Here is a 13,973-nt window from a genome sequence, read left to right on the forward strand (position 1 = left end):
TATGCACGAACGAAAGTGACATGAAGCTGAGGGTCACCTCTTCCAACGGAATGAAAATATCCTGCAAGTACGGTCACTCGGTGTGTGACACGGGCAGTGAGACGGTGTGTGACATGGGCAGTGTTATGGTGTGTGACACGGGCAGCGAGGCGGTGTGCAACAATAAACAATAGACAATAGATGCAGGAGTAGGCCATTCGGCCCTTCAAGCCAGCACCGCCATTCACTGTGATCGTGGCTGCTCATCCACAATCAGTATCCCGTTCCTGCCTTCTCCCCATATCCCTTGACTCCGCTATCATTAAAAGCTCTATCTAACTCTTTCTTATAAGCATTCAGAGAATTGGCCTCCACTACCTTCTGGGGAAGAGCATTCCACAGATCCACAACTCTCTGGGTGAAGAAGTTTTTCCTCAACTCCGTTCTAAATGGCCTACCCCTTATTCTCAAATTGTGGCCTCTGGTTCTGGACTCCCCCAACGTCGGGAACATGTTCCCTGCCTCTAGCGTATCCTATCCCTTAATAATCTTATATGTTTCAATCAGATCCCCTCTCATCCTTCTAAATTCCAATGTATACAAGCCCAGTCGCTCCAATCTTTCGACATATGACAGTCCCGTCATCCTGTGAATTAACCTTGTGAACCTATGCTGCACTCCCTCAATAGCAAGAATGTCCATCCTCAAATTTGGAGACCAAAACTGTACACAATACTCCAGGTGTGGTCTCACCAAGGCCCATAACAGCTGCAGAAGGACCTCTTGCTCCTATACTCAATTCCCCTTGTTATGAAGGCCAACATGCCATTAGCTTTCTTCACTGCCTGCTGTACCTGCATGCTTACTTTCAGTAACTGATGAACAAGGACACCTAGATCTCGTTGTACTTCCTCTTTTCCTAACTTGACACCATTCAAATAGTAATCTGCCTTCCTGTTCTTGCCATCAAAGTGGATAACCTCACATTTATCCACATTAAACTGCATCTGCCATGCATCTGCCCACTCACCCAACCGGTCCAAGTCATCCTGCATTATCTCAACATCCTCTGCACATTTCACACTGCCACCCAGCTTTGTGTCATCTGCAAATTTCCTAATGTTACTTTTAATTCCCTCATCTAAATCATTAACGTATATTGTAAATAGCTGCAGTCCCAGCACTGAACCCTACGGTACCCCACTAGTCGCTGTCTGCCATTCTGAAAGGGACCTGTTAATCCCTACTCTTTGTTTCCTGTCTGCCAACCAATTTTCTATCCATGTCAGTACCCTACCCCCAATACCATGTGCTCTAATTTTGCCCACTAATCTCCTATGTGGGAAATTATCAAAGGCTTTCTGAAAGTCCAGGTACACTACATCCACTGGCTCTCCCTTGTCTATTTTCATAGTTACATCCTCAAAACATTCCAGAAGATTAGTCAAGCATGATTTCCCCTTCATAAATCCATGCTGAGTCGGACCGATCCTGTTACTGCTATCCAAATGTGCCGCTATTTCATCCATTATAATTGACTCCAGCATCTTCCCCGCCACTGATGTCAGGCTAACTGGTCTCTAATTCCCTGTTTTCTCTCTCCCTCCTTTCTTAAGAAGTGGGATAACATTAGCTACCCTCCAGTCCTCAGGAAAGTGGGAAGTGAGGCGGTGTGTGACACGGGCAGTGAGGTAGTGTGTGATACGGGCAGTGAGGTAGTATGTGACACGGACAGTGAGACGGTGTGTGACATGGGCAGTGAGACGGTGTGTGACACGGGCAGCGAGAGGGTGTGTGACACGGGCAGTGAGGTAGTGTGTGACGCGGGGAGTGAGACGGTGTGTGCTGCGGGCAGTGAGACGGTGTGTGACGCGGGCAGTGAGACGGCGTGTGACACGGGCAGTGAGACGTTGTGTGACACGGGCAGTGAGACGTGTGTGACACGGGCAGTGTCACGGTGTGTGACGCGGGGAGTGAGACGGTGTGTGACACGGGCAGTGAGACGGTGTGTGACAGTGTGCAACCGGGCAGTGAGACGGTGTGTGACACAAGCAGCAAGACAGTGTGTGACACAGACAGTGAGATGGTGTGTGACACAGACAGCGAGATGGTGTGTGACACGGGCAGTGAGACAGAGTGTGACACGGACAGTGAGACAGAGTGTGACACGGGCAGTGAGACGGTGTGTGACGCGGGGTGTGAGACGGTGTGCAACACGGGTAGTGAGACGGTGTGTGACACAAGCAGCGAGATGGTGTGTGACACGGGCAGTGAGAAGGGTTGTGATGCGGGGTGTGAGACGGTGTGTGACGCGGGGTGTGACACGGGCAGTGAGACGGTGTGTAAGACGGGCAGTGAGTCGGTGTGTGACATGGGCAGTGAGACGGTGTGTGATACGAGCAGTGAGACGGTGTGTGACACGGACAGTGAGACGGTGTGTGAGACGGGCAGTGAGACAGAGTGTGACGCGGGGTGTGAGATGGTGTGTGACACGGGGAGTGAGACGGTGTGTGAGACGGGCAGTGAGACATAGTGTGACATAGGCAGCGAGACGGTGTGCGACACGGCCAGGGAGATGGTGGATGACACGAGCAGTGAGAAGGGGTGTGACGCGGGGCGTGAGACGGGCAGTGAGGCGGTGTGTGACACAGGCGGTGAGGCAGTGTGCGACACGGACAGCAACGCAGTGTGCGATACGGGCAGCGAGACGCTGAGTGACACGGGCAGTGAGGCGGTGAGTGATTGGCGCGGTGAGGCGGTGTGTGAGACGGGCACCGAGACGGTGGCCAGTGACTGCTGGACACTAGATAAGGTGCATTGTTATCTGGGGGACATAATGCTCTCTCGCCCCTCCCACCCGGATACAGTTATTTATTTATTTGTCTGTCTGTTTGTGTTTGTTTATTTATTGAGATACAGCGTGGAACTGGCCCTCCGGCCCCACCACCCAGCAACACCTGATTAGACCCTCGTTTAATCATGGAGCAGTTTACAGTGACCAATCTGTACCTTGCTTTGTGGGAGGAAACTGGAGCTCCCGGAGGAAACACTCGCAGTCAACGTACAAATTCCTTACAGCCAGTGGCTGGAATTGAACCCGGCTCGCTGGTGCTGTAAATCATTGCGTTAACCACTACGCTACAGTGCTATCCCACATCTTATGACATGGCCCTTCACCTCTGTCCAACCACGTCCCAATAACAGTCCAAGCAGCGGGGAGAGAAGGATCTTCACTTCACATACAACACATGCTGGTTGAGTGTCTCTGAACGGCGATGGTGTCAGGTCAATGTTGCGAGAGCTGGCTATGGTTACCGAGCAGGTACTCTGCATTCAGCTCAATCTGTTGTTTACATCCAAGCAGCATGGACAAGACAGATGGTGTTTAATTGTACTTCTGCTCATCCAGGTAATTGTTGTTAGTTCCAAGGGATGAAAAGTTCAGTGTTCAGCAACTCTGGGAAACTCTAACAGCGTGGGTTTTCGTGGAGTGAAGAGATCCCCCTAACCTTCTAAATTCCAGCGAATACAGGCCCAGAGCTATCAAACATTTCTCATATGATAACCCTTTTTCAATCCCGGAATCATCCTTGTGAACCTCCTCTGGACCCTCTCCAATGCCAGCACATCTTTTCTTAGATGAGGAGCCCAAAGCTGTTCACAATACTCAAGGTGAGGCCTCACCGGTGCCTTATGAAGCCTCAGCATCACGTCCCTGCTTTTATATTCTAGTCCTTTTGAAATTAATGTTAACACTGCATTTGCCTTCCTCACCACCAACTCTAACTGCAAGTTAACCTTTAGCATGTTCTGCACAAAACTCCCAAGTCCTTTTGCATCTCAAATTTCTGGATTTTCTCCCCATTTAGAAAATAGTCTGCACATTTATTTCTTCTACCAAAGTACAGAACCATGCATTTTCCAACATGATATTTTATTTCCACTTTCTTGCCCATTTTCTTAATCTGTCCAAGTCCTTCTGCAGCCTACCTGTTTCCTCAATGCTATCTGACCCTCCACCAATCTTCATATCATCTGCAAAGCCATCGATTCCATCATCTAAATCATTGATATACAGCATAAAAAGAAGCGGTCCCAACACCAACCCCTGCAGAACACCAATCGTCACTAGCAGCCAACCAGAAAAGGATCCTTTTATTCCCACTCACTGCACCCTACCAATCAGCCAATGCTCTAACCATGCCAGTAACTTTCCTGTAATACCATGGGCTCTTAACTTGGTAAACAGCCTCATGTGTGGCACCTTGTCAAAGGCCTTCTGAAAATCCAAATATACAACATCTCCTTTATCTATCCTACATGTAATCTAAAAAAATTCCAGCAGTTTTGTCAGGCTAGATTTTCCCTTATGGAAACTGTGCTGACTTTGTCCTATTTTGTCCTGTGTCACCAAGTGCTCTGTAACAGTGCAACAAGATCATTCACCTTGTTTATTATGCTCTGTGCATTGAGATATAACACTTGGAGTGCTGTATTTACTACCCTTTTTGATTCTGCATCCCTAATGCACTGATACTCACCCTGTTGGCTGCGGTTATGTCCTACATCTGCCTACCCTTCCTGACAGGCTGACTTCAGACTATCTTTGCCTTTTCACCATCTATCCTATCCTGAGACCCTTCACCCTGGTCCCCAGCCCCCTACCAAATCAGTTTAAATCCTCCCCAACTGCTCGAACAAACCTGCCCTTGAGAATATTGGCCCCCCTCAGGTTCAGATGAAACCAGTCCCTTTTGTACAGCTCATACCTCTCCCAGAAGAGATCCCAATGATCCAAGTACATGGGGCCCTGCCCCCAGCACCAGCTTCTCAGCAACACATTTATCTTTCAAATTATTCTGTTTCTATCCTCCTATACCTCCTGCTCCCAGTCCACTGGGAGCCAAACACCACAGAGTGGGGGGTAGCACCAAGACAATGGGCCCAGCAGCCTCTCTCCCAGAGGCTGGTGTAGAGGCATAGAGACTTGCAAACGAGGGACAGCTTTCGGCCCTTTGAGTGCGTACTGACCATCAACTACTCACTCTGCTGAAGACCCAAACCCCAATGACTCAGGAACAGCTTCCTCCCCTCTGCCATCAGATTTCTGAATGGTGCGTGTATCAGTGAACGCTTCTTTTTTGGAATTAATTTATTTTTGTAATTTATAGTTATTTTATGCATTTGCCCTGTACTGCTACTGCAAAAAACGACAAGAGTAGACAGTGGTAATACCAAACAAGGGAAAATCTGAAGATATTGGATGTCCAAAGCTACACGCACACACACACACAACGCCGAAGGAACTCAGCAGGTCGGGGAGCATTAACGAAAGTGAGCGAACAGTCGACGTTCTCGGCCGAGGCCCTTCACCGGTCTTGAAGAAGGGTCCCTGTTTACTCTTTTCCATAGATGCTTCCCGGCCTGCTGAGTTCCTCCAGCGTTGTGTATGCGTTTCCGTGATAATAAACCTGCCTCCTTAAAGTTGTCATAGCCGGGGGGGGGGGGGGGGGGGGGCGGTTAGTGGGGATAAGCTCGCCCTATCTGTTCAATTGTCCCAGTGGCGTGCACCTCAGACAGCCTCTGACAACCAAGTCCAGCTCCTGGGCCTCACGTGAGGCTTAGCTACTAAACCCGGCCAAACCGTTTCTACTGATAAGGGGAGCAACCAGTCTCGCTGGGCAGATGGAACACCTCAGCCGTGCTTGGCAGCTCAACCAGGAAATCTCTGATCTCACACCTCCACTGCCTTGCTGTCATAGGGGAAAGCCTCGGGAGTAAACCCCGAGGGAAATCTGGAAATTGACTTCCTCAGGCAGTTGAGTTCAACGCTGACTGACAATTCCTGTGATGGCGCGGGTACCACATTGTATCGGTCTCTGGCGTTCCTTTGGATTCATCAGTTATGCGCAGAGGGGGTGCCAGCTACATGGGCAATAGCTCGCTCTCCATATCAAACTGGCCCCCGCTTGCGTACCGACGTGTGTCTAACAGTTAGGTCGCAACATCCCCGGTTAACCCCGAACAGTGAGGAGCCTCAATACACCTGATTCTTATTCTGCAATCAACTTCCCCAAATTCAGTCCCTCGGCGCACACCCGGGGCAGCTCACAGTGGTAACTGGGGAGCCACGGTAGCGGAGCAGTTTTGAGTTAGCGTGACGTTATTACAGCTCAGGCGGAGGGAGATCGGAGTTCAATTCCGGAGACCTGTGTGAGGAAGTTTGTACGTTCTGCCCGGGTGCATGTGGGCTTCCTCCGGGGGCTCCGGTTTCCTCCCACAGTCCAATGACATATTAGTAAATAGTTTAACTGGTCATTGTAAATTGTCCTGTGATTAGGTTTGGATTAAATGGGTGGGTCGCTGGGCAGCGCGGCTCGTTGCGCCGGAAGGGATTACTCCAGGCTGTATCTCAATAAATACTTAATGCTTCATTGTCGCCAAACGATTGATACTAGAACGTACAATCATCACAGCGATATTTGATTCTGCGCTTCCCACTCCCTGCATTACAAATATTAAATATTAAAAATAGTAAAATTAGTAAATATTAAAAATTTAAATTATAAATCATAAATAGAAAATAGAAAAATGGAAAGTAAGGTAGTGCAAAAAAACCGAGAGCCAGGTCCGGATATTTGGAGGGTACGGCCCAGATCCGGGTCAGGATCCGTTCAGCAGTCTTATCACAGTTGGAAAGAAGCTGTTCCCAAATCTGGCCGTACGAGTCTTCAAGCTCCTGAGCCTTCTCCCGGAGGGAAGAGGGATGAAAAGTGTGTTGGCTGGGTGGGTCGTGTCCTTGATTATCCTGGCAGCACTGTTCCGACAGCGTGCGGTGTAAAGTGAGTCCACGGACGGAAGATTGGTTTGTGTGATGTGCTGCGCCGTGTTCACGATCTTCTGCAGATTCTTTCGGTCTTGGACAGGACAACTTCCATACCAGACTGTGATGCACCCTGGAAGAATGCTTTCTACGGTGCATGTATAAAAATTAGTGAGGGTTTTAGGGGACAGGCCAAATTTCTTTAGTTTTCTCAGGAAGTAAAGGCGCTGGTGGGCCTTCTTGGCAGTGGACTCTGCTTGGTTGGACCAAGTCAGGTCATTTGTGATATTGACCCCGAGGAACTTAAAGCTTTTGACCTGTTCCACTTGCGCAGCACCGATGTAAATTGGGTCGTGCGGTCCCCTACTCCTTCTGAACTCAACAACCAATTCTTTCGTCTTGCTGACGTTGAGGGATAGGTTATTGTCTTCTCACCATGCCACCAGGTTCTTAATTTCCTCTCTGTACTCAAACTCATCATTACCCGAGATACGGCCTACAATTGTAAATAAAATAAAGATAAAAATGAGTCCACTACAATAGCCCTGACTGACCTTTCCGCCCCTCTCACTGTTCCTATCCCAGAGTGCCTCTTCGTCACCGACTACTTCACCAGGACCCCGCGCAAGCTCAATGCCTTCACCTCCTTCACCAGCGCCGAGCTCTTCCATTTCCATGTGCCCGAGGACACCGTGGTGGCCGTCTGGAACCTGATCACCTTCAAGGAGCAAGGGGGCAGCTTTGGCGATTCCTGTCCGGATCGAGACATCACCGTGTGAGTGGTCGGGGGGGGGGGGGGGGGCGGGGGCTGTGTCCGCCGCTGAACAGGGCGGTGGGAGGCACTCGAACGCGCATTGGTTTCACGCATCCTTTGTACACATCCCCTCGCAACCTCGGCACAACGACGGGTCACCGAGTCAGAGACTTCTGGGTTTGTGTCTGACTCCAGAAACAAGAAACATAGAAACATAGAAAATAGGTGCAGGAGTAGGCCCTTCGGCCCTTCGAGCCTGCACCGACATTCAGTATGATCATGGCTGATCATCCGACTCAGAACCCTGCACCAGCCTTCCCTCCACACCCCCTGATCCCTTTAGCCACAAGGGCTATATCTAACTCCCTCTTAAATATAGCCAATGAACTGGCCTTAACTGTTTCCTGTGGCAAAGAATTCCACAGATTCACCACTCCCTGTGTGAAGAAGTTTTCCCTCATCTCGGTCCTAAAAGGCTTCCCCTTTATCCTCAAACCGTTACCCCTCGTTCTGGACTTCCCCAACATTGGACACAATCTTCCTGCATCTAGCCTGTCCAATCCCTTTCGGATTTTACACGTTTCAATAAGATCCCCCCTCAATCTTCTAAATTCCAGTGAGTATAAGCCTAGTCGATCCAGTCTTTCATCATATGAAAGTCCTGCCATCCCAGGAATCAATCTGGTGAACCTTCTCTGTACTCCTTCTATGGCGAGAATGTCTTTCCTCAGATTAGGGGACCAAAACTGCACACAATACTCCAGGTGTGGTCTCACCAAGGCCTTGTACAACTGCAGTAGTACCTCCCTGCTCCTGTACTCGAATCCTCTTGCTATAAATGCCAGCATACCATTCGCCTTTTTCACTGCCTGCTGTACCTGCATGCCCACTTTCAATGACTGGTGTATAATGACACCCAGGTAAGAACTCCCAGCTGACGCTGAATGCCGGGGCAGGGGTGGTTGGGCTTGGATGAGAATTATAATACAAGTTCAAGTTGATAGCTCAAACGATACAACATTTGTCCGGTCCGTGGTTCCATGGTGCATCGTCTATATCCACTAGTCGTGCGCGCCCACACACACACACACACACATATATACGCACACACACACGTATGTATCTGTGTGTGTGTAAATGTAATGTGCAGCACAGGTAATTAGTAAACAACTCACTGTCCTAGTGATGAGACCTCGGTGGTGGCAGGGTATTCATTACTCTCCCAGCCCGGGGGAAGAAGCTGTTACCCAGTCTGACAGTCCTGGTCCTGATGCTCCCATACCTCCTTCTTGACGGTAGTGGGTCAGAGAGATTGTGGGACGGGCAGAGGGGATCCTCAGCAGAGTCTCCGGCCCTTCGTTCACAACACTCCTGGTAAATGGCATAAATGGAGGGGGGTGGGGGGGCGGTGATCCCCTCGGCCGTTTTTACTGTCCTCTGTAGGCTCCTTCTCCCTCAGACTCTCGGTAACGTGTCCAACCACGTGGCAGGTAGTCCCGACCTAATAACAATAGGCAGCCGTTAGCCTCATGAGACCATGGATTTGCGGTTTCCAGGGCGCAGGCCTGGGCAAGGTTGTATGGAAGACTAGCAGTTGTCCATGCTGCAAGTCTCCCCTCTCCACCACACCAATGTTGTCCAAGGGAAGGGCATTAGGACCCATACAGCTGGTGGTTAAGTGCCTTGCTCAAGGACACAACACGCTGCCTCAGTTGAGGCTCGAACTCACAACCTTCAGATCACTAGACGAACACCTTAACCACTTGGCCACGACAGACAGAGACAGAGACAGCGAGAGAGAGACAGAGAGAGAGAGAGTTACACAAAAACGCTGGAAGAACTCAGCTGGTCAGGCAGCATCTATCGAGGGGAATAAAGAGTGGACACTTCGGTCCTGATGAAGGGTCTTGGCTCGAAACGTCGACTGTTTACTCTTTTCCACAGATGCTGCCTGGCCTGCTGAGTTCCACCAGCATTTTGTGTGCGTTGCTCTCTCTCCCCCCCCCCCACTCCCTAACACTCTTTCGCTCGCTTCCCTCCCTCTCTCCCCTTTCCCTTTCTGTCCAAAACACATCAGGGTCTCGGCCTGAAACGTCAACTGTACCTTTTCCTAGAGATGCTGCCAGGCCTGCTGCGTTCACCAGCAACTTTGATGTGTGTTGCTTGAATTTCCAGCATCTGCAGAATTCCTGTTGTTTGCCCTTTCTCTCCCCTCTGTTTCTCTCTCTCTCTCTCTCTCTCTCTCTCTCTCTCTCCTCGCCACCTCCCCTCCGCCTTTCTCGCTCCCTCTGTGTGTAAATCTCTCTGCCTGCCAGCTCCAATGCTTCCTGAAGCCGTCCTCCAGTCCCCGCCGTTGTCCAGTGCTGAGCGCTCTGCGCGACCTGGGTTTATTCCATTAATTGAGCTCTCGGACTGTAAGTTACCCTCTCCCTCTCACTTCTCTCCCCCAGATACTTCCGGTCCGGAGCACCGCCGGTGATTAACCCGCTCCACAGCCGCTTCCCGGCCGATACCGTTGTGCCGGGATCCTTCGCGGTGACTCTCACCTGGAATTTACCCAACCGCACGACCGGCATTTTTAACATCAGCAGCCCGCTCCCCGGAGACTGGTTCCTGGCTGCTCATTTACCAAAGGACAGAGGGAAGATATCAGTCAAGGTAATTTCAGCGAAACATAAACACAAGAGATTCTGCAGATGCTGGAAACACATACAAAATGCGGGAGGATCTGGCAGCATCTACGGGGAGGAATAACAAGGTTCCGCCAGTATTTCTATCTATCTACCTATTTATTTAAAAACGCAAACACGAGGCATTCTGCAGATGCTGGAAATTCAAGCAACACACATCAAGGTTGCTGGTGAACACAGCAGGCCAGGCAGCATCTCTAGGAAGAGGTACAGTCGACGTTTCAGGCCGAGACCCTTCGTCAGAACTAACTGAAGAAAGAGCTAGTAATCTCTAGAGATGCTGCCTAGTCTGCTGCGTTCACTAGCAACTTTGATGTGTGTTACCTATTTATTTATTTATTTATTTATCTAGATAGATAGATATCAAGGCATGCTGCCAGCAATCACAGGACAATTCACAATGACTAATTAACAATACTAACTAGTATGTCTTTGGACTGTGGGAAGCATCCGGACCACACATTCTAGGGGGTGGACGAACGAACTCGTTACAGAGGGCGTTGGGATTGAACTAGGAACCCCGAGCTGTAATAGCGTCGCGCTAACCGCTAGGCACACAAGGCAACAGCGGAATGCTGGAGGAGATGGTGATGAAGAGGGTAGGTCTCCAAAGAAAAACGTCACAACAGACAAGATTACTAAAATTTTGCTGAAATATTAAATCTGCAACACTTGGGTCTGGGGCCGCCAGTCGTGGCCCCGCAGCCACCAGGCACCCGGACCGGGTTCACTCGCCGCACCGATTCCGCAGTCTGTGGACTCACTTTGGGGGCTCTGCAGCTCACGTTCTGTGCACTAATTGTTCCCAGTGTTTATTATTGTTTTCTCCATTTGGAAGTTGGATGTTTGTCGGTCTTTGTTGTGACTGGTTTTTCGTGGTTTCTACGGCATTTCTTTGTTTCCTGCAAGAGGATGAATCTCAGGGCTGTATGTGGTATATTTACTTTGAGAATACATGTACTTTCAACTTTGAAAATGTATCAAGGTTCAATTTTCAGCCCAACTCATTTATACCAACCCATCTGCCTGTGTTTGAGCCATATCCCTCCAAATCTTTCCTGTCCTGTGGCTACCAGTTCAAGTGTCCTTTAAGCGTTGATAATGTACCCGCCACAACCACTTCCTCTGACAGTTCTACTGACCAGCCTCTGGCAGAGCAAGTTCCCCTGGGGTTCCTTTTAAATCTGTCCCCTCCCCTCCTAAACCTATACCCTGTAGCTCTTGATTCCTCAACCCTGCGGGGGAGAAAAACTATACGAATACATCTTATCTACACCAGTCAGGATTTTGTACGTAAACACAAGAGGTTCTGGAGATGTTGGAAATCCAGAGCAACACACACAGAATGCTGGAGGAACTCAGCAGGTCAGGCAGCATCTGTGCTGAGTTCCTCCAGTACTTTGTGTGAGTTGCTCTGGATTTTATGGACCTCAGTAAGATCGCCCCTGGGTCTGCTGCACCCGAAGGAATGGTCTCCCCATAATCCAGTCCCTCAAGCCCCAGCAGCAAGCTCAGAAGTCTAACCGTAAACACAAAATAATCTGCAGATGCTGGGGTCAAAGCCACACTCACAACACGCTGGAGGAACTCAGCAGGTCGGGCAGCATCCGTGGAAAAGATCGGTCAACGTTTCGGGCCAGAACCCTTCGTCAGCTCAAAAGTCTTCTAGAGCATAAAAAAATGGAACATTACAGCACAGTGCAGGCCTTTCGGCCCACAATGTTGTGCCGACCCTTTAACCTATATTAAAATCAATCTAAGACTTTCCTGCCACATAGCCTCCGCCCCCACTTTTCTTTCATCCATGTGTTTATCTAAAATTATCTTAATTGTCCCTAACGTATCTGCCTCTACCACCGCCCCTGGCAGTGTGTTCCACCTGCCCACCTGTCTCTGCATAAAGAACCTACCTCTGAACTCCCCCCCCCCTCCGCCACCCATACTCTCCTCCAATCATCCCACCCTTGTACTAGCCATTTCCACGCTGGGATAAAGCCTCTGGCTGCTCACTCAATCACTCCAACACCATTTCTGAACTCTTTCCTGCTTAATGGTATCTTTCCTATTGGCCGGGTGACCTAAACTGCACGCAGTAATCCAAAATACCTCACCAGCATTTTTTTTCCTTTTCCCTCCTGTCTTCAGGGCCTCTACGAAGAATGCCAGTACCTCTTCCAACCGCAGCTCATCGTGCAGAAACTGATTGGGATTCCGGTCCTGTATCCCGGTTACGTGATGGATCAGATGATCCCAGCCCACAACAGATCGGCACTCTACAAGTAAGTGAGCTGCCGGCCTCTCCCCGACCGGAGTCTCCCTGGCATGGAGGGGAGAGCGAGTGTTGCGCAGGCGTTCTCGGTTCAGATCCGTTTGTTCATAACGTGTACGTCGAAACACGCAGCGAGGACGTGTCGTTTGTGCTCACAAGCACCACGACCTAAGGATGTGCTGGGGCAGCCCGCAAGTGTGGCCACACACTGTACTCAATCTCAGAATCAATCAGAATCAGGTTTCGTATCGCTGGCCTACAGTGTGTAGGGCAGATGGGTGGCCGCACGTCTGGAAGGGAATCTGATCTCAAACCTCCGTTGCCTTGTGACTATACCCACTTATGTGGAAGGATTCGGGAGTAAACCCCGAGGGAAGTCTGGAGCTGGAGTCCCTCAGGCAGTCCTACGTTGAGTTCAACGCTGACTGACAACCTCTGTGATGCCGCTGGGGCCAAACTGTATCAGTCCCTGCCGTTCCTTTGGGTTGATCAGCTGTGTGGAGAGGGGGAGCTTGCTACATGAGCAACAGCTTGCTCCCCATGTTGTACTGCCCTGGCTTGGGTATCAACTGTGTAGATATCTAGGGAACAAAATCCATGATAATGCCTGACCAACAGAGGCCTCACAATTTGTTGTTTTGTTGCAGCAATACAGTGCAAAACTTAACAACTATAAATTACAGCCAGAAATACAGCATATCTATAACATTTTAAATTAAATATGTAGTGCAGAAAGAAAGCAAAAAAAATGGTGAGGTTCATGGTTCAATGTCCATTCAGAAATCTGCTGGTGGAGGGGGAGAAGCTGTTCCTGAAACATTGAGCGTGTGTCTCCGGGCTCCTGTACCTCATCCTTGATGGTAGCAATGAGAAGAGGGCAGTGTTGGGGGTCCTCAGTAATGGATGCCACCTTTTTTTGAGGCATTACCTCTTGAAAATGCCCTGGATGCTGGTGAGACCACTGCCCATGATGAATCTGGCTGAGATTGCAACTTTCCACAACTTTTTCCGATCCTATGTGCAGGCCCTCCATACAGACGGTGATGTTGCTAGTTAGAATTCTCTCCACGGTACATCTGTAGAAATTTGGTATGTCCTTGGTGACATACCAAATCTCCTCAAACTCCTAATGAAATCTAGCAGCTGAAGTGCCTTCTTTGTAATATGTTTGGACCTGGAAAGATCCCCCGTGAACTCTGATGTACTGGGATTTTGGCAAGCAACGGCCTCAAGAGAGGTGAGTAAAGGTCCTTCAGTACCCCTGAACCCCTTCAGCTCCCACACAACACCCACACTCCCTCCCTGCTAGCCACTCACTCTGATATCCCATCCAGTCATAAGAACAGAAGGAAATCGGCCCATCAATCCTGCCCTATCACTGAGTATGACCATGCCTTTATAAGGCATTGGTTAGACTGTTCTTGGATTATTGTGAATGGTTTTGGGCTCCTTATCTAA

The 13,973-nt window shown here is 49.7% G+C and overlaps 1 protein-coding gene across 1 annotated transcript in view; it reads left to right on the forward strand.

Moving 5' to 3' along the window:
- The first annotated feature begins 2,554 nt into the window (after positions 1–2,554).
- The window catches only part of tmem8b (transmembrane protein 8B), an 83,083-nt gene continuing 71,664 nt past the window's right edge, over positions 2,555–13,973 (forward strand). Inside the window, exons 1-5 of the mRNA XM_072257434.1 lie at positions 2,555–2,713; positions 5,742–5,838; positions 7,388–7,577; positions 10,007–10,214; positions 12,392–12,525. Coding sequence (XP_072113535.1) covers positions 2,555–2,713; positions 5,742–5,838; positions 7,388–7,577; positions 10,007–10,214; positions 12,392–12,525 — 788 coding nt within the window. The remainder of the gene's footprint in view (positions 2,714–5,741; positions 5,839–7,387; positions 7,578–10,006; positions 10,215–12,391; positions 12,526–13,973) is intronic.

The sequence above is a fragment of the Mobula birostris genome, chromosome 5 (assembly GCF_030028105.1).
Source record: "Mobula birostris isolate sMobBir1 chromosome 5, sMobBir1.hap1, whole genome shotgun sequence".
NCBI classification, from domain to species: Eukaryota; Metazoa; Chordata; class Chondrichthyes; order Myliobatiformes; family Myliobatidae; genus Mobula; species Mobula birostris.